Source organism: Puma concolor, chromosome D1 (genome assembly GCF_028749965.1).
Source record: "Puma concolor isolate L17-30 chromosome D1, mPumCon1.1.hap2, whole genome shotgun sequence".
Taxonomy (NCBI): Eukaryota; Metazoa; Chordata; class Mammalia; order Carnivora; family Felidae; genus Puma; species Puma concolor.
In genome coordinates, this window is record NC_141676.1 from 58,034,839 (window position 1) to 58,056,168 (window position 21,330).

Genomic DNA, 21,330 nt, shown 5'->3' on the forward strand with positions numbered 1-21,330 from the left:
AGACACAGAATCCGAAGCAGGCTCCAGGCTCTGAGCTGTCAGCACAGAGCCCAACGTGGGGCTCCAATTCACAAACCATGAAATCATGACCTGAGCTGAAGTCCGATGCCCAACCAACTGAGCCACCCAGGTGCCCCTCCCTTGCCCATTTTAAAATTGTGTCATTTTATTATTGATTTATAGTTCTTTATATATTTTAGATATTAAGCCCTTATCAGATATGTAATTTTCAAATATTTCCTCCCATTCTATAGGTTGGGCCTGGTGCTTTAATTGAAAACCAGTTGTCAATAGATATATGCATTTATTCATGAACTCTTTTTTTTTTTTTTTCAGTTTATTTATTTTTGGGACAGAGAGAGACAGAGCATGAACGGGGGAGGGGCAGAGAGAGAGGGAGACACAGAATCGGAAACAGGCTCCAGGCTCTGAGCCATCAGCCCAGAGCCTGACGCGGGGCTCGAACTCACGGACCGCGAGATCGTGACCTGGTTGAAGTCGGACGCTTAACCGACTGTGCCACCCAGGCGCCCCAATATTCATGAACTCTTAATTCTATTCCACTGGCCTATATGTCTATCTTTATTTTGATTACTGTAGCTTTGCAGTAAATTTTGAAATTGGGGGTGGGGGAGCCTGGGTGGCTCAGCTGGTTAAGCACCAACTTTGGCTCACGTCATGATGTCACAGCTCATGAGCCTGCTTTGGATTCTGTGTCTCCCTCTCTCTCTCTGCCCCTTCCCTGTTTTCACTCTGTCTCTCTCTCTCTCTCTCTCTCTCTCTCTCTCTCTCTCAAAAATAAAATAACTGTTAAAAATTTTTTTTGAAATCAGTATTAGTCTTCCAATTACTATTTTCCTTTTTCAAGACTATTTTGGCTTCTGTAAATTAAAATTGACTCTTTCATTTCTCACAAATGGCAGTAGAAATCTGACAGGGATTGCACTGATTCTGTAGACTGCTTTGAGTAGTTAGTATTGACATCTTAATATTAAGTCTTCCAATCCCTTTGCCTGGGATGTCTCTCCACTTACTTAAGTCATCTTTAATTTTTTTTTTTTTTTTTTTTTTTTTTTGTGAGCAGTGCTTTGTAGATTTCAATTATATACCGACTTTTATTAAGAAAGCAAACAAGCTTACAAGCAAGCAAGCAAGCAAGCTAGCGTTCTCCTTTATCCTAAACTATGTGACTACATATTACAAGTATATATCTCTCTCTCTATAATTCCATCTTATGACATTTAATCTGAAAGTGTGTACCCTATTCTGTTATAGGCTGGGAATAATGGGCTTATAAATTCAAATTATTGTGCAAAAGCATCTAATTGACAAACCTGAAAAATATACAGGAATGGTATAGGGCTACATTTAAGAAATCTCATTAGTAGAACCTCATTTAATCAGATAATGTGGTAGAGGCAGCTAATTGTCTAGACAAATATCCCATTTTCCCCTTCTTCCTTATTAAAAAAATCAAACATTTATTTAAATCCATACTTTTCCCATTAAAAAGACTACATTTTCCAGTCTTCTTTGTGCTTTAAATGGGATTGACTCAGTTGAGAGGTGCACTGTTGGTATTTTTCCTTTTCTCCTTCTTCCTGCCTGGATATGGATACCACATCCAGAACTCCAGGAACCATTCAGTAACCATGAAGCAACCTTCACAAGGAAGTCATATATGAATGAGATCTGATTAAATTTAGAAGGCATCTTAGTCCCAGATGACCATGGAGCTGCCACACAAGCCCAGGACTACTTTACCTCTAAACTTCTTTTACATGAAAAAAATTCTCATATCACTTACCAATGTTATTTTATGTTTATTATAAACAGCCAAAAATAATTTTAATAGCTACAAACAAAAATATGCATTCTCAGATCTCACAGTCAACACATATAAATGTTTTTAAAATTAGTACAAAGTAAGACTTTATGATAAAATGTATAATAATCCCCTCCTTCCACTGCACTGTCCTAGTTTTGGGACATCATTCATACACTGTACTCATAAAGGTCAAAATTAACCTGAAAAGTATAGCCTCTTCCTGCCTGCTCTTCTTTTCAGTTAATTTTATTCCAAGCAGAGCTACAATGGCAAAGAAGTCGATCAGCCACAGGAATTAAGCCAACAGCAGGAAAAATAGAAAGAATGGCTAGGAAACTAAACATTATCAGCTATTCTAGGATCTTAAATGTTACTGATGTGGAACTAATTCAAACTTTCATAAAAGAGGGATGAGACATCAGTGCTGCTTCTTGCTCATCTTCTTTATAGAAATGCAGAAGGCAATAATTGTAGAAGAAACCAAAGGTTAGAGAAAATTCTCCCACATATCTTAATTTATAGCTTCGCATTATTTTAAGTGTTAATTCACTGGGTAAGGAAAGTCTACTTTTGTAAAAGACAAAAAATTAAACTGAGTACTTTTACTGTGGGAGCACACAATTCAAGATTGAATAATGACTTACCTAATACATCAGCATCAAGATAATAATGATAACTATAGTTTGGATATTTATACTTGGATGCTCTCCACTCAGAACAGTGTTTATCTGCCCCCAATAGCAATTTTATAAAATACTGCAGATGTAAACTACTATTTTGTCTGACTTCCTTCCTACATAACTGTTTATCACCTTTTCTGATGCCATACACAGTCGAGACCCCTCAACATCATGATTTCAAGGAACATGAGTTTTCCTACACAAAAGTAATTAAGTAAGGAAAACAAGTTTTCCTCTGTACCAAGCAAAGATAATCAGCTTCCTTTGTGGTCCAAACATACAAAGTTCTGTTGCCTAGCTGCTGCTTTCCCTAGCAGGAGAAAATAAATCAAGAATAAGTGTTGAGAAAGGCAAAGACTAGAATAAAGAAAGAAAAGAGTGGACAAGTTAAAGAAGAGTCTATCTAACACTGACTAACAGAGATAAGTAAAAACAATGAAGAAAGGCAAAGGATCCCAGAAGCAAGATGCTGATATGGGTTCCATTTTAGAAAGGTAACCATCCCATTACTACACATGTTTATATATATTTATGAATGTGTATATTTATGTATGTATGTATACTTTTCTCCTAGGTATCTTTGTGCCACATTACTTAGAACAGAAACTATGTAGAATCTATTTCAGAAATGAGTCGCTATAATAGGCATAGAATTTTACTTATGCAAGGTGAACAAGTTCTAGAGATCATTGTGCATATATTTAATACTGTATTGTATACTTAAAAATCTGATTAGGAGGTAGATTTTATATTAAGTGTTCTTAGCACAGTTTGAAAAAAAAGGAACTGTTCTCCCCCTACCTCCCATAAAATGACAATACTTCTGATAGGAGAAAAAAGAGTCCTTAAAAATTAAAGAAAATTTAAAAATAAGAAATCAAACACTGGATGAGAAAAGTAGTCCCATTAGTGGGGCGGGGGTGGGGGGGTGGGAGTTGGGTGCAGATTTTATTTCCATATAACAAAGTATAATTTTGTGTAGAATAATTTAAAGCTTTAACTTAAAGAGGTTAAGGATGTATTTGATCACCACCATCTTCCTAGAAAAATTCACTTAAGCTGTTTTAAACATTTCAGTATTTTAAACTATACAACCCTGAATTTATGGGGTTTTTTTTTCCCCCAATTAAGACAAATACTTTATTCAAATCCATCAGAGAAACGGACAGCGTGGGTTGTAACAAAGCATTATGTTTTAAAGCACAGATCAGTAATTGTATATAAAGAGTATACACTGCTACATACAAATTAAACTGATCAGAGCACAACTTTAAAGCAGCACCTTTGTGATATTTTTAACTTTAGTACTCCTCTCCTCCTTCATTTCTCCTTCAACTGAATCCACACCAACCTCTTCATATCCTTCTCAAGGGCAGCCATGTCCTCAGAGGCTTCAGAAAACTCTTCTTCATCCATGCCCTCACCCACATACCAGTGAACAAAGGCATGCTTAGCATACATCAGGACATCAGGTCCAGGTGAGCCCAGGCCTCAGCAATGGCTGTGGTGTTGCTCAGCATGGCTGTACTTTGGCCAGGTCTCCACCAGATACCACAATGGGAGGCTGATAATTAATGCCAACTTTGAAGCCAGTGGGGCCCCAGTCCATAAACTGAATGGTACCCTTGGTCTTGATGGTGGAAATGGCAGCACTGACATCTTTGGGAACCATGTTGCCACAGTACAACATGCAGCAAGCCATGTATTTTTTTTTATTTCTTTTTAATGTGTTTTTTTTTTAATTTTTTTATGTTTATTTATTTCTGAGACAGAAACAGAGCATGAGCAGGGGAGGGACAGAGAGAGACGGAGACACAGAATCCAAAGCGGGCTCCAGGCTCTGAGCTGTCAGCACAGAGCCCTACGCGGGGCTCGAACTCACAAACTGTGAGATCACGACCTGAGCTGAAGTCAGTCGCTCAACCGACTGAGCCACCCAGGCGCCCCTTTAATGTTTATTTTTGAGAGAGAGGACGAGTGGGGGAGGGCAGAGAGGGAGACAAAGAATCTAAAGTGGCCTCCAGGCTCTGAGCTGTCTGCACAGTGACTGGCACGGGGCTCAAACCCCCAAACCGTGAGATCATGGCCTGAGCTGAAGTTGGACACTTAACAAACTGAGCCACCCAGGTGCACAGCAAGCCATGTATTTACCATGGTGAGAATCATATTTCACCATCTGGTTGGCTGGCTCAAAGCATGCATTAATGATCTCTGCTACAGAAAGCTGTTCATGGTAGCCTTCTCAGCAGAGATAACAGGAGCATATGTGGCCAGAGAGAAGTGGATGTGGGGATAAGGCACCAGGATAGTCTGGAATTCTGCAGATCAATATTCAGGGCTCCATCGAATCTGAGGGAAGCAGTGATGGAGAACACAATTTGACCTATCAACCTATTTAGTTTAGTGTTGGCTGGGCATTCAATATTGAGGTTTCCACGACAGATAGCATAGATGGCCTCATTGTCTACCATGAAGGTGAATTTATGTTGATTGTCACTTTGTAACAGCCTTTGGAATAAGAAACCCTCTAAATTCAAAGTAATCTCAGAAGTTAGTCTGAGCAATATAATCTTTCTCAAATAAACGAATGAATCTAAAACAGAAATAAACAAAAAAAGAAAAATCTGTGGGTTTATAACTGGATAAAGAAAATAAGTGGTGAATAAGAAGAGCAACTTTAAGAGAATCAATTCCAGACGCTCTACTTAAAAAGAACAGGTTTTTTTTTTCACTTTGACATACTGCCCAAATTTTGGTCAATTAAGGACTCTTTTGGCCAGTTTCCTTCTTTTTAAATGAAATGAAGTCAGTGCAAAGGAATCATACAGAGAACATGAATTATTAACTAAAGTTTATCATTTTTGTAAAATAAAACTTCACTTAAACTAAGTTTGATACATACATTACACATGGCTCCTATAAGACCAATAATAAATTTCTAGCAATGAGACTAGCTCTTTAATTAGTCATTTCAGAAGTCTTTCTGATGTGTGTGTGACGGGGTGTATATAGGGAATCTTCAAATGATTCACTGAAGAACTCTTCACCTGATAACTAAGTTGGCAGCTAACTACAGAAGGTCAATTCTTCATATTCAAAGATAATACTTAATATATTGTCAAGCTGATTTCATTAAATAAGGACCTAGGGTACTACATTGTCCAAATTTTCCTGTTAGAGCTAAACTAAAAGAATATCTAGAACTGTACCTAATTGTTATAAAAACCTGTAACTCACATTGTTAATAAACGTCTCCTGTTAATGCCAAAGTACAATATTTTAGCTTCATTAGCAACAACTTTTCCACAAAGAATCAAAATCCTTCCCTATCTGTCAAATTCTATCAATATCACTATATTTATGTCAACATCACTACCCTTATATATGTCTGACTGAACAGCAGCATGAAGAAACAGCAATGGCACTTTAATATATGCTTGAAAGATCTACTTAATTTCACTGAGACCATGAGTGTAACAAAATCCTTTAGAAACATCCAGAGAACTCTAAATCAATCAAGAACTGTACAATCAAGATACTGTACAAAAGACAAGGTCATCTAGGTAAGGCCTATAAGCCATAGAGTTGTAGGGACCTAGAAAATTGGGGATATATGATATAAAGGAGTCCAAAAGAAACTGAAGCACTCTTGTTGACTGAGCTATTTTTCATTTTTAAACTCGCTTTTCTCATGTCTTATGAAGTAGCTAAACCATTTCTGAGATATTCAAAAGAATAATAAAATATATACAGTACATGTTAACTGGTTTTTTATTTAAGAGACTTTTCTAAAATGTCAGATTTATGGATGAGTCATTTCTGTTCTATGATATTTATGGTTGTTAATAAAATGCTTAATTAAAAACAAATTCCTTCTTAGGATGATGGAAATGTTCTTAATCTTGACTGTGGTGGTAGCTTCATAGGTATACACATCTATCAAAACATGTCAAAATGTAAAGAGTTAATTCTTTACTACTATGAGATTTTAACAGTTCTGTATGTTTGGGATAACAGTTCTTTATCATGTGTCCTTTGCTTGTTTTAGGTTTAGTTTACTTTTCTAATTTCTTAAAGTAGAAGGTTAAATTACTGATTTAATGTATTTCTTCTTTTCCTTACAGCACTGCTTTAGCTGTTATCATATAAATTTTGGTATGTTGTGGTTTCGGTTTTTTTTTTCCATTTGTCTCAAAGTATTTTCTAATTTCTTTTGTGATTTTTTTTCTTTGACTCACTGGTTATTTGGGAATTTGCTATTTAATTTCCACATTTGTGGATTTCCAAAATCTCCTTCTGTTAATGATTTCTAATTACATTACTCATTTATTCTTGACTTTATGTGTAGATCAAAAGGTCAGATAATCCTAGGCTTGAACCACATAACAGAGTATCTACAATCACTCCTACCTCTATCCCAAATGGTAATTACCAATAATCTTTTGGAAAGGACTTTGGAAGAGGAGATAAAGAAATCAAGTGAAAAGACTGAGGACAATGAGCAAAATCAGTTATACTCTGTATTTATAAAGCATTTTACAGATTACAGAAAGTGCTTTTATGTAAATGTGAACTTTTATTTTTTTTTTTATTTTTTTCAACGTTTATTTTATTTTTGGGACAGAGAGAGACAGAGCATGAATGGGGGAGGGGCAGAGAGAGAGGGAGACACAGAATCTGAAACAGGCTCCAGGCTCTGAGCCATCAGCCCAGAGCCCGACGCGGGGCTCGAACTCACGGAGTGCGAGATCGTGACCTGGCTGAAGTCGGACGCTTAACCGACTGCGCCACCCAGGCGCCCCTGTAAATGTGAACTTTTAAAAAGTCCTTAAATATTCTAACACAAAATAGAGACAATCAGTAAATTGGCAAAAATAAAATACCTGGTAGGTGTTGTCAAAACTGTCATACATGAATCTGGTGATCAAGGATGTCTTTCCAACTGAAATGAAAAGGAAAAAGATTCACTTAGTTAACATATTACACTGGGTTCTCAAGCCATTCTTCTACAGAGGACTGCAATTACAGTCAGTGGGAAATATCTGCAATGGTTCTACTAATAATAATTTTAAGATATATAGCCCCTAGTTTGTTGAAACACCTTTCTCTAATAACAGATAACAATCTCTCAAATTAAGAGCACAGGTAAGGAGTATATAGTTAAGAACTGAGGAAAATGAAAAGATGGAGGAAAACAATCAATTATGTTGACATTTCTAATTCACAAAAGGGAAAGCAGATATTCACTTGGGCCCTAACAGAACTAAGATTAGACTCTGAAGAAATTATAATTCACTTATTGGACAGTAACCTGGAAAAACTGAGGTTCACATTCACTTCATTTAATGAATCAAACTCCTGGGAATATAAAGACTAAAGATGGAGAATCCTAGGAGGAATAGGAGGGCCACAAGAACTACAATGTTTTAAGAGTAACAAAGAAGTGACAAGGAAAACTACTGAAACTCATCTCAGGATCACATCTCTCCACTTCTCTGGCAAGGCAATCCCAAAGATTCATAATACTACTTTGTACTGGTATTTTCAGGTTAATCCACAGGAAAGTGTCACTAAATAAAAAATAGAGGAATACTGGCAATTTCCTTACCAATGGGCATACTCTCCAAGGGCAAGAGCCATATCTAATTTTCCTATTTTTCCAGTAGCTTGACACAGATCCAACAAATACTAAATTAATACAAGTAAGTGTATTAATTATGTCAATTAAAGAGCTGTGCAAATAATTATCTCAAATGCTCCCCCAAATGTAAAAGAGGTGTGATCCTGGCCTCTATATTATATTCTCTAATCATATATCATATGAAAACCTGAGGGGAAAAAATGGGCCAAAGAAGGAAGAATCCCATTAAATCATGTACCCCAAATGTCTTATTTCAGAAAGCCTAAAACAGCATGTTGAAGAGAAAAGCTATAGCTAGTCCCCAGACCCTAGTCAAAAGCAAATTGATGTTTGAGAAGAAGTCTCTTTATAAAGCAACAGTGGAACTATGTACTTCTTCATTAGTAAATAGTACATATAGTTTTCATTTTTTAAAAAAAAAACACCCACCACCTCTTTCACATAAAAGAGTAAAATGTATATTTGTAAAGCAGGCAGCACAGAAAATAACAAGAACAAAGTGAAAATTATGTATACCATACCACCCATATATAACTAATGTTAGTATATGTTTTTCTGAAATATTTTTTATATTTAAAAATACATACTTAAAGGTAAAATGCTAGAACCATTCAAAGGAAAGCCAGAAACAATATACGCAGTACTATTTTGAACACTGATTGGACTCTATAAAGTAAATGTAGGGCACCTGGGTGGCTCAGTTGGTTGAGTGCCTGACTCTTGATTTCAGCTTAGGTCATCATCTCATGGTTCATGAGATTAAGCCCCATATTGGGCTCCAAACAGAACCTGCTGGGGATTCTCCCTCTCCCTCTCTTTCTGCCCCTCTCCACCCCCTCAAAATAAGTAAGTAAACTTAAAAAAAAAACAAAAAAAGGTAACATGGCCATAATGGCAGAAGAAATTATGTTGCACTACCTACCCAGCCTCCAGGTTTTAAAGAACCTGAACACAGACCATAAGAAAATACAAAATGAAAGATACTATATCCTTGAATGAAAAATAGCAAAGTGAGGTTTTCCAGTCTGTAATTTTTTGCGTGACCACACTTAGGTTTCTGGCAGCCCACAACCTAACTGACTTGAGTTGGAGGACAAAGTTCAGGGCACAGAACAATTAGAAAGATTACAGAGAAGAAGCTACAAAGAAAGTGAATTGGAAAATCTGCATTTAAAACATAAAACATCTCCAAATCCTTAGCGGATTTCCTAAACTACCTATGAGGATTGATGGGAAGACTTCAGGATTCCCAGTGAAAAGTAGCAGCTGGGTTTTGAAACAATTGAGCTACTACAGGACACAGGGAGTTTAGAGTTTGAATCAAGCCAAGGTAACTGCCTTCTCAGCCACAAAAAACTCTTTGGAGGAACAACAAAATCCAGAGTCTCTGTATACTTTCTCCATCATGTCTACTATATACTAAAAAAAATAGTAAATGCAAAGAAATAAAAACACATAATTCATACTCAAAAAAAGAAAGAAAGAAAACAGGCTCCAATCCAAGATGACTCAGATGTTATAGTTAGAAAACAAGGATTTAATGCTGCGATTATAGATATATTCTCTGTGCCCCCATGTATAATATATATACACACACACACACATATATTGAATGACCTGAGCCGAATATGTATTTGAACATGTACACACACACACACACACACACACACACACACACACACACACACACACACACACACACACACACAGAAAGGGACAGAGACAGAATCTTAAGCAGGCTCCATGCTCATCACTGAACCCAACTTCCTATGACCCTGGGATCATGACTGGAGCCAAAATTAAGAGACGGATGCTCAACTGAATGAGCCACCCAGGTGCCCCTAAACTCTTTTTTTAAAAAAAAGTGACTCTTGATTTTGGCTCAGGTCTGATCTCATGGTTCATGGGTTTGAGTCCTGTATCAGGCTCTGTGCTCACAGTGCAGAGCCTGCTTAGGATTCTCTGTCTCCCTCTCTCTCTGCTCTTCACCCCCGGCTCAAAAAAAAATAGACATTTTTTTTTTTTTTAAGTGACAAAGAAGACTTTCCAACTCATGATATGGGATGAGCATAACCCTAACAAAGACATTACAATAAAGTGAAAATTATGGATCAATTATCTCTCATCAACACAGACTCAAAATTCCTTAACAAAGTATTAGCAAATCAAATCCCTGTAAATATAAAAATATCTTCATAAGTAGGTGGGGATTATCCCAGGAATAAAAGGTTAGATCATACAAAATAAATAAAATAATGTAATCCAGAATATTAACAGAATAAAAGAAATCCGTAAGTTTATCTCAATATATAAACATAGTATATGACAAAATTCAACAGATTCATGATGAAAACTCTAAGGAAACTAGTAAACCCGAAATGGAAGGAAAATGTAGCAATCAGATAAACAGTATGTACAATGAAATCTATAGTCACCATTGTAATGGTAAACTAAATGGTTTCCTCCAAAGAATGGGGGGGAAAAGCAAGGATGTCCAACCCACCACTTCTTTTTTACTTTTTACTTTTGTTTTTAGAGGGAGAGAGTGTGTGTGTAAGTGAGTGGGGGTGAGGGGAAGAGATACAGGAAGAGAGACTCTTAGGCTCTCAGTGCAGAACCCAACTCAGGGCTCAATTCCATGACCCTGGGATCATGACCTGAGCCAAAATCTAGAGTTGGACGCTCACCTGACTGACCCACCCTGATGCCCTCAATCCACCACTTTTATTCAGTATGGTATTGCTGGTCTTGGCCAATGCAATACTGATAAGAAAAATAAATAAAAGGCACACAAAACACTGTTCTCTTTTACTGATGACACGACTTCTCATGTAGAAGAATCCTAAGAAACGAATTTTTAAAATCTACTAGGACTATAAACAAACAAACAAAAATCTACTAGAACTAGTATATTTGGCAAGGTCTCAGTACAGAAGGTCGATATACAAAAATCAACTGCGTTTCTAAATACCAGAAGCAAACAAAACCAAAAATGTTAAATTCCACATATGGTGAATAAACTTAACAAGATGTGTAAGAACTCTACACTGAAACCAAAACACTCTATATTTAAGAATATTAAGAAAATCTAAATAAATATAAAAATATACCATATACTAAATTAAGGGGAATCAATATTAAGATATCAATTTTCTCCAATTTACACGTTAAACATAATCTCAATCATAATCCCAACAGCCTTTAAAAAATGGAAAATGAGAAGCTGATTCTAAAGTTTACAGGAAAATGCAAAGGATCTAAAATAGTTAAAACAATCTTGAAAACAGTGAGCAACTAGGCTGTTGAATAACCACCTCTATCTCTGTGAGACCAAAATTTTTTCTCCTACCCAATGCCCCTAACAAAAGGACCTGAAAACCAACAATTTTAATTTTCTTCCACGTTAGCATCTCAAGGATATTATAAGAAAATTAACAATTTATTTTAAATCTTAAACAACTTTCCAATATGAAATTAACATTTTATTCCCAAGCAAACATATCCACTGTAATGACACTGTTGTATCACAAGGAATTTTAGAGAACAAATGTTTTCATCCTAATCCTTAACCTTTCCAAAATTTGGTAGAGATCTAATTTTTTTCTGCCAACTCTTGTTTAAGGAAAAGATTTAATTTTGCTAGCAACAGAGAAAAGTAGCACTGGGATAAAACTAATGAAACACAGTTAATGCGAAAAAGTGAAATTTTCTAAGTGATACGTTAGGAAAGAAGATTTCAGAGAAATCTCAAGGTGGCTCTATTTCTTTCCTAACAACCCTTACAAAAATACTCTTCATTGATGAAAGCCATACCTTCAATTAATCCTAATTCTGCAAATTTGTCTCTAAAACTGTCATTAGATGTAAGGTCTAAGTAAGTTTATTTTATAGACATAATTTAAGATGAATTTAGGAACATGTGGGTAAAATGTCTTTTTTTTTAAAAGGGGTATTTAAAAACTTAAATGAAGGGTCTCTATGGAGCAAGCAAAAATAAAACAGTGCTCTCAATATATACTAAAAAAAGAGGCATTTATACTTAGTCCAGGGCTCTTTTTTCATTATGTTATTTATACTGTGCCAGACACTGCACAATGTTTCAGGACCATTTTTTCAATCTCAAAGCCATTTAAACAGCCACTGCAGCCTTAAGAAGGCTATTCCACTTTTTAGAATGTTCTTTCTTATAAAAAGAGCAAATCAATTCCAAAAATCAGTAACCCCAGTCTAATCATAACGAAAAGATCAAATTCCAGCAGAGGAGCATCTCACAAAATACTTGACCAGTACTCCTCCAACTGTCAAGTTTATTAAAATAAAAAATCTGGGGCATCTGGGTGGCTCAGTCGGTTAAGCGGCCGACTTCAGCTCAGGTCATGATTTCGTGGTCCGTGAGTTCAAGCCCCGCGTCGGGCTCTGTGCTGACAGCTCAGAGCCTGGAGCCTGTTTCAGATTCTTTGCCTCCCTCTCTCTGACCCTCCCCCATTCATGCTCTCTCTCTGTCTCAAAAATAAATAAACGTTAAAAAATAAATAAAATAAAATAAAATAAAATAAAATAAAATAAAATAAAATAAAATAAAATAAAATAAAATAAAATAAAATAAAATAAAATAAAATAAAACAATCTGATGGGTGCCTGGGTGGCTCTGTCGATTAAGTTTCCAACGCCAGCTCAGGTCATGATCTCACAGTTTGTGAGTTGGAGCCCGCCCATCGGGTTCTCTACTGATAGCGCAGAGCTTGCTTTGGATCCTCTTTCTCTCTGCCCTTCCCCTCTCTCAAAAATCAACATTAAAAAAAAAAAAGTCTGAGAAACTGTTACAGCCAAGAGGAGCCTAAAGAGACGTGAAAACTAATGTAATAGGATATCTGACAGAGTCCTGGAACAGATAAAGGACACTGGGGGAAAAAGTAAGAAAACCTAAATAAATTATGGATTTTACATAATAATAATGTATAATATTGGTTCATTAATTATGAAAAATGTACCATATTAACGAAAGATGTCAATAATAGGAGAAACTGGGTACAGGTTTATGGGAACTATAGTTATCTTCTCAGTTTTTCTGTAAATCTAAAACTATTCTAAAAATTATAGTTTACTTTAAAATTGTTTAATTCATTATTCATTTATCCTTAAAACAAAATAAAGCAAACAAGAAAGGTAGATCAGTGGTTTCTTAGGGCTAGTAGGTAAAGTATAGAATCTTTCAGGCATGATGGAGATGTTCTTTATTTTGTGATTATTGCACTGTCAAGCCTCAAAGAATTGTAGTTTTTGTTTTAAGAGAGTGAGAGTATGAGTGGGGGAGGGGCAGAGGAAGAAGGAAGGAGAATCTTTTTTTTTAAGTTTATTTATTTTGAGAGAGTGAGTGAACACATGCAAGGTTGAGGGACAGGTGGGGAGGAGAGAGGAGGAGGAGGAGAAGGAGAGAGAGGGACAGAAAAGGAGAGAGAGGGAGAGAAAGGGAAGGGGGGGAGAGAGAGAAAAAGAGAGAGAGAGAGAATGAATGAATCCTAAGCAGGCTCCATATCCAGAGAGCCCAATGCGGGGCTCAGTCTCACGAAACAGGACATCATGACCTGAGCCAAAACCAAGAGTCAGACACTTAACTGACTGAGACACCCAGTTGCCCCTTTTTTTGTTCAAATATTTACTTAGAGAGAGAGAGAGAGAGAGAGAGAGAGAGAGAGAGAGAGAGAAAACACATGAGCCAGCGGGGGAGGGGCAAAGAGACAGAGAGAGAAAATCCCAAGCAGGATTGGCAAAGCCTGACGTGGGGCTCAATCTCAACCCCACTAGATCAAGACCTGAGCCAAAATCTAGAGTAGGGCACTTAACCAACTGAGCCACCTAGGTGCCCCTGAAGTGCAGTTTATTGTTTATAAATTAGACAACAGCCTTCCTCAGTAAAACTAGTAAGGAAAAATAATTTGTCACAAAACAGCCTCAATAAAACAAACTGCAAAAGTTTCATTTAAGTGAAGTTTCAAGCAATCGGTAGATTTCTCAAAGATTCAATATTCTAGGACAGTGGGCTCCTAAGTATTCTGACTATAAAAGCACATTAACATATACATTTAAAATCCCAACCCAGTATACAATTACATTACTGAAGTAAAAGTTTTATGAAACTGCTATGGACTATGCATTCTGATATTTTCTCTCCATTGTTTTGTAGACTAATTGCCAGAACTATTGATAGGATGATTAGATTTCTGGGGCTGGCTTTAAAATATTCCTATGTAGGGGCTCCTGGGTGGCTCAGTCAGTTGAGCGTCCAGCTTCGGCTCAGGTCATGATCTCACGGTTTGTGAGTTTGAGCCCCACATCGGGCTCTGTGCTGACAGCTCAGAGCCTGAAGCCTGCTTTGGATTCTGTCTCTCTCTCTCTCTGCTCCTTCCCCTTGTGCTCTGTCTCTCTCAAAAATAAACATTAAAAAAGATTTAAAAATATTCCTATGGACATCAGTCTTCTGCCCAAACTCAAAAGAAATGAGGTCGGTATTTTTATCAAGTATGGTGTTATTTGTAGGTTATTTTGGGGGAAGGGGGTTCCTGGTAAATATCCTTTATCAGATTTAGGATGTTCACTTCTGTTCTTAATTAAAAGCATACTGAGGGGCGCCTAGGTGGCTCAGTTGGTTGAGCGTCTGACTTTGGCTCAGGTCATGATCTCACAGTTCAAGCCCCACATTAGGCTTTGTGCTGACAGCTCAGAGCCTGGAGCCTGCTTCAGATTCTGTGTCTCCCTCTCTCTCTCTGCCCCTTCCCCACTAGTGCTCTGTCTCTCTCTCAAAAATAAACATTAAAAAAATTTTTAAGTGTAACTAATTACAAATAGGTTTTTAATTTTGTGATATGCTTTTTCTACATCTACTGAAATGACTATATGGTTTTACTCCTTTAAGTTAATGGAATGAATTAGAATGGCCGACTTTCAAATATGAAATCAATCGTGCCTATATAACTCTGATTTATTTTTTTAAAGTAATGAGATTATTAAAAAGGAAAATTACAGGCCAATATCATTCATGACCAAAGATACAAAATAATCTACAAAATTTTTAAATAAGTAAATTTAGCAAGGCCCTGCATACAAAGTCATTATACAAAAATCAACTGTATTTCTACACACTAGCCACAAATGAAAACTGAAATTTAAAAATACTATTTATGCAGTATCAAAAACAAGATACCTAGGTATCTAATAAAATATGCAAGATTTCTACACTGAAAATTGTGAAACACTGCTGAGAGAACTTAAGGAAGAACTAAATAGATGGAGAAATATACCACATCCAAGGATTGGAAAACTCAGTATTGTCTCAATATTGTTAAATTCAATGCAATCCCAGGGTGCCTGGGTGGCTCAGTCAGTTAAGCATCTGAATCTGGCTCAGGTCATGATCTCGCAGTCCATGAGTTCCAGCCCTGCACTGGCTCTGTGCTGACAGCTTAGAGCCTGGAGACTGCTTGGGATTCTGCATCTCCCCTTCTCTCTGCTCCTACCCCGCTCATGCTTACTCGCTTGCTCTCTCTCTCTCTCTCAAAAATAAACATAAAAAAAATAAAAATAAAAAAATAAATTCAATGCAATCCCAATTTAAAGAGCAGGGTCTAGGTTAGTTTGGTATAAATTGACAAAGTGATTCAAAAACTTATTTATAAAAGCAAATAACTTAGAAGAGCCAAGACAATCTTTTTTTTTTTTTTTAATTTAAATCTAAGTTAGCTAACATACAGTGTTATAATGATTTCAGGAATAGAATTTAGTGATTCATCACTTACATATAACACCTAGCGCTCATCCCAACAAGTGTCCTCCTTAATGCCCCTTGCCCATTTAGCCCATGCCCCCACCCAACACCTGACCAGCAAACCTCAGTTTGTTCTCTGTATTTAAGAGTCTCTTATGGTTTGTCTCCCTGTTTTTGTATTATTTTTGCTTCCCTTCCCTTATTTTCATCTGTTTTGTATCTTAAATTTCACATATGAGTGAAATCATAGGATATTATCATTCTCTTATTTCGCTTAGCATAATACACTCTAGCTCCATCCACATTGCTGCAAATGGGAAGATTTCATTCTTTTTCATTGCCGAGTAATATTCCAGTGTATATATATACACATCTTCTTTATCTATCCGTCAATGGACATTTCGGCTCTCTCCACAGTTTGGCTGTTGTAGACAGTGTTGCTATAAACATTGGGGTGCATGTGCCCCTTCAAATCAGCACTCCTGTATCCTTTGGATAAATACTAATTGTTTTTATTGTTGGATCACAGGATAGTTCTATTTTTAATTTTTTGAGGAACCTCCATACTGTTGTTCAGAGTGGCTGCACTAGTTTGCATTCTTACCAATAGTGCAAAAGGGTTCCTCTTTCTCCACGTCCTCACCAACATGTTGCTGTGCCAAGACAATCGTGAAGAGTAACACTGAGGAATCTACGCTACCAGAGGAACCTACACTACCAGATTTCAGGATTTACTATAAAGCTATAGTTATAAATAAGACAGTATGATATTAATGTACACACAAACAGGCCAATAGAGTAGGGTCCAGAAATGAACCCACATATGTATGGCTACTTAATTTATTACAAAGGTGTAAACAGAATTCAGTGGGGAAGATAAGGGACACTGGACATCTAAACATAAAATATAAAAGAATCTTAATCCCTACAACACTTTACACCATATACAAAAAAATTACTTTGAGATGGATCACAGCCCTAATTTTAAGTTTAAACCCTAAAGCTTCAAAAGTACAGGATACTATCTTCATGTGCTGGGGGAGGCAGAGATTTCTTAAATAGGGCTCAAAAAGTAGTATAAAAGAAAAATATTTAAAAGTTGGACTTCAGGGGCACCTGGGTGGCTCAGTCAGTTAAATTTTCGACTTCGGCTCGGGTTGTGATCTCGTGGTTCGTGAGTTCAAGCCTCACGTTGGGCTCTGTGCTGACGGCTCAGAGCATGGAGCCTGCTTCAGATTCTGTGTCTTCCTCTCTCTCTGTTCCTTCCCGCTCGCACTCTGTCTCTCTCTCTCAAAAATAAATAAACATTAAAAATAATTAATTAATTAAAGGTCTATGTATCATTTTTCGTTATTCCCCATTATATGACTTTTGGTTAACTGATTACCAACACTAATGTCTACTGAATTTCTTTACAAAGAAGCGGTAGTTTTAAACACAAAAAGGTATACATTTACTCAAAAGATAATTCTCTAAATAGCTCATTTTAGATTAGCAAACTGGAATGAAAAGTTAAAAAATCCCATTCTGATGCAAATATTTGTAAGTGATCTCTAAAACTTATAACATCACTTACAATGCTGTCTTAATGCTCCCTCCATATAAAATAGAAATTCTAGCTCAAATCCAACACTTATAATAACATTTCTGAAATGACACCATCTGCAAAATATTATGTACTCTCTTGTAATTCTCTAAAGACCAGGCATGACAATGATTTCAGTGAAATTCCAATTCCATTTTACTATAATGACAACCACTGGCAAACAATTTAGGTATGAAATCTAATCCAAATGGTAGGGCTGTATCTTTTAAAGATTTGTAGCCCAAAGCAAATGTAAGAAAAGATCCTACTCCTATTTCTTCATTTTAATGAACACACACACTAAATGCCAAGGATAATGCGAATGCTAAGATTAAAACAAAAACAAACAAAAAAACATAGCCCCCATTTGGTTTAAATAGGGGAGACAGAAAAAATTAATTGAGTGTGATAAAAAGTACAGAAGTGGGACACCTGCCTGGTTCAGTCGGTAGGGCATGCAACTCCCAGTCTTTAGTCATGAGTTTGAGCCCCCCGTTGGGGGAAGAGGTTACTTTACGCACAGGATGTTGTGGGCAGGAACAGTCTTCTATAAGGCTGGAAGATTAGAAAAAACTTCCCAGAAAAAAATGACTTTAAAGTTGAGGTTGGAAGGTGAAGTTAGCTAAAAGAGAGAGGGCAGATGGCATCACAGGCCTTTAACAAGCACCATGAGCTATCCTTTATTTGAGGGCCTACTTGCAGAGCTTTATTTAACTTTCTAATCTTATTCGGAATATACTCAAAATGAAATAAATTTAAATATGTAATTCCAATTATACATGGGAGTACCTGAATTACTGAAAAACCAGAACATTTGCAATAGGCCATATAAAGGATATATCTCTAAATTATAGTCTTTCTGATGAGATTTTACTTCTAATACTGAACGTGTTCCAACCTCAAAGGTCTACTGAATGAAAAAGGAATATATGAAGCAGTTTCTGGGTTAGAATCTCAGTTGTTTTTTTTTTTTTTTGAGAAATAATTCACAGACCATAAAATTCACCCCCTACAGAACAAAATTTAGTGGTTTTTAGTATATTCACAAAGTTGTACAACCATTACCACTAATTCCAAAACATTTTCATTACTCCAAAAAAATCCCATACCTATTAGCGGTCAATCCATATAATCCTCATCCCTGACAACCATTAATCTACTTTCTATCGCTATGGATTTTTTTCTGTTTTCCAGCCCACCTTTACCATCTATGTAACTTGGAGTTTAATGAATCTTTCTGTTCCCCAGTTTCATCTATATAAAATAAATATAATAATAAATCTTATGTCACAGAACGGTTGCTTATACATATAAATGTGGTTAGTGTGATTCGATATGCTCAGTGAACATAAGCAATTCTTTGCATTTTAGAAGACAGCCCTCTTTGTAACAATCTAAGACTTCAAGGGAAGAGTAAAGGTAATTCTAGATGAATCTAGAATTTAGGTATTCCCTAACTGAAAACAAGTGCTGGGTCATAAGACAAGTCTCAACAAATTTAAAGGTATGAAATCATAGGATATGTTTTCTGCCCTCAGTGAAACTAAACAAGAACTTTATAACTCAAAGATATCTCGAAAGTCCCAATGTAGGAGCCAAGATGGCAGAACAGCATGGAAGTTTTTTTGTGTTTTGCGTCCATGAAATACAGCCAGATCAACACTAAACCATCCTGCACACCTAGAAAACTGATCTGAAGATTAACACAACAATCTGCACAAACTGAACCACAGAACTCAGCAGGTACGTGGCGTGGAGAGGTTAACTAGGGGAGAGAGAAGCAACGGAGGGCAGGGAGCTGTTTTTGCTTGCGGAGAGAACATGGAGACGGGGAGAGTATGGGAAAAGCACCTCTCACAAAAGCAGCTAGAGAGAAAGTGGAAAAGTGGAAACAGCCACAGGGACTGAAGAAAAAAAGGGAGAAAGGAGAGGGTTTAAATTCCATTAAGACTCTATAAACAGAGGGAGTGCGGAGTCTAAAACTTTGCAGCTCGGTACCTGGCAGTGCTCTGGTGGGAAGGGTGAAACCCCAGGAGCAGAGTAAAGTCTGGGGAGTCTTCGGGCCACACAGGGAGAGTCAGTTCCCCTGCTGGGAGGACATTTGGTAGAGTCTGTGCGACCACCCCAGCAGACCCCAGGGGTCCCAGCAGACCCCAGAGAACAACCACATTCACTGGTGCTGGAACAAGATCATTAAGGGTGAAGCCTGGTGCCAGACGTATGTTGTGATTTTCCATAATCCCTGAAACGCTGCTGCTACACAATCGCATTAACTTTTTCTGGGGCAGGCTGGCACCCAGCCACAGTCTCTGGGCATCAGCGGCAGCACAATCCCGCGAACGTTCCTGGGTGCAGCCGGCACCCAGCCATTGCTTGGTGAGACCCTCCTGCAGAGGGTCAGAACGGATCAAAAAGGCAGTCCCTCATAAGTGAGGGGTCGGGAAACACAGCAGTATCTGAGAATACACTCAGGAGGGAGGTGCCGTGTGGCAACCTGATGGCTTGGTCACAGACAGTGTAAAAGCAGGGAGCGGACAGAAGCTGCAGACAAAGGACGGGTGCGTGGTTGCTGACTGGGGAGAAAAGAGTTCTGATATTAGAGACTGGGTAGGTGGGTGACACCATTTTCACCCTTCCCACTCATGCACATACATACCTAAAAGCACCACAACAATCCACCCCAGTAAGCTAAGCAGCGCCATCTAGTGGAGAACGGAGCTGTTAAACTGAGCCCCACCCAACTGGGCCAACCTTGCTCTTCAGGAACAATACAAGTCTCTCTACCTGCTTAGTTTATGGACTATAAAGTGCTTCATAGTTTGACTTCTAGGGGAAAACAGTGTAATTTCAATCATATTTCAGGATGTTCACTGGTCCATCTATCCAATTTTCTTTTTTTGTTTGTTTGTTTCTTTTCTTTTCCTTGAATAAAGAAAAAAATTTATTTTTATTTTCAATTTTTCTTAAAAATATTTTTAATTTCTACTATATTTTTTACTTTTTTGTTAATTTTTCAAATTCTACTTTACTTCCATCATTTCATTTTATTCTATTTCACTGTATTCATTTTTTTCAAATTTTCAAACATTTTCTTTTTTTCTTTTTCCCTTTTTTCTCTAATCTATCAAGCCCCTTTCAACACCCAGACCAAAACACATCTAGGATCTAGCATCATTTATTTGATTTGTGTGTGTGTGTGTTGTTTTTAATTTTAATTTTTTTCCTTACTAATTGCTTTGCTTCCTTCAAAATGACAAAATGAAGGAATTCACCCCAAAAGAAAGAGTACAAAGAAACGACAAGCAGGGATTTAGCACAGATACAAGCAAGATGTCTGAACCAGAATTTAGAATCACAATTATAAGAATACTAGTTGGGGTCAAAATAGATTAGAATCCCTTTCTGTGGAGGTAAAAGAAGTTTTTACTTCTTGCTTTTGCTACTCAGGATGAGATAAAAAACGCTATAACTGAGATGCAATCTGAAATGGATGCCACAGCGGTAAGGATGGATGAGGTAAAGCAGCATATCAGCACGATTTAAGAATTAGAAAATTCAGTGAGTCATTAAAAAGAACATCAGAATCATAGGGGTCCCAGAAGACGAAGAGAGAGAAAAAAGGGTAGGAGGGTTATGTGAACAAATCATATTGGAAAACTGTCCTAACCTGGGGAAAGATACAGACATCAAAATCCAGGAAGCACAGAGGACTCCCATTAGATTCAACAAAAACTGACCATCAACAAGGCATATCATAATCAAATTTGCAAAATACTCAGGTAAGGAAAGAATCATGAAAGCAGCAAGGGAAAAAAAAGTCATTAACCTACAAGG

The 21,330-nt window shown here is 37.0% G+C and overlaps 1 protein-coding gene across 2 annotated transcripts in view; it reads right to left on the reverse strand.

The window, feature by feature from the left end:
• RAB6A (RAB6A, member RAS oncogene family) overlaps window positions 1-21,330 on the reverse strand; it is an 86,084-nt gene that overhangs the window by 34,593 nt on the left and 30,161 nt on the right. For both annotated transcript variants that reach the window (XM_025928953.2, XM_025928954.2), the window contains exon 2: window positions 7,392-7,450. In XM_025928953.2, coding sequence (XP_025784738.1) covers window positions 7,392-7,450 — 59 coding nt within the window. The remainder of the gene's footprint in view (window positions 1-7,391; window positions 7,451-21,330) is intronic.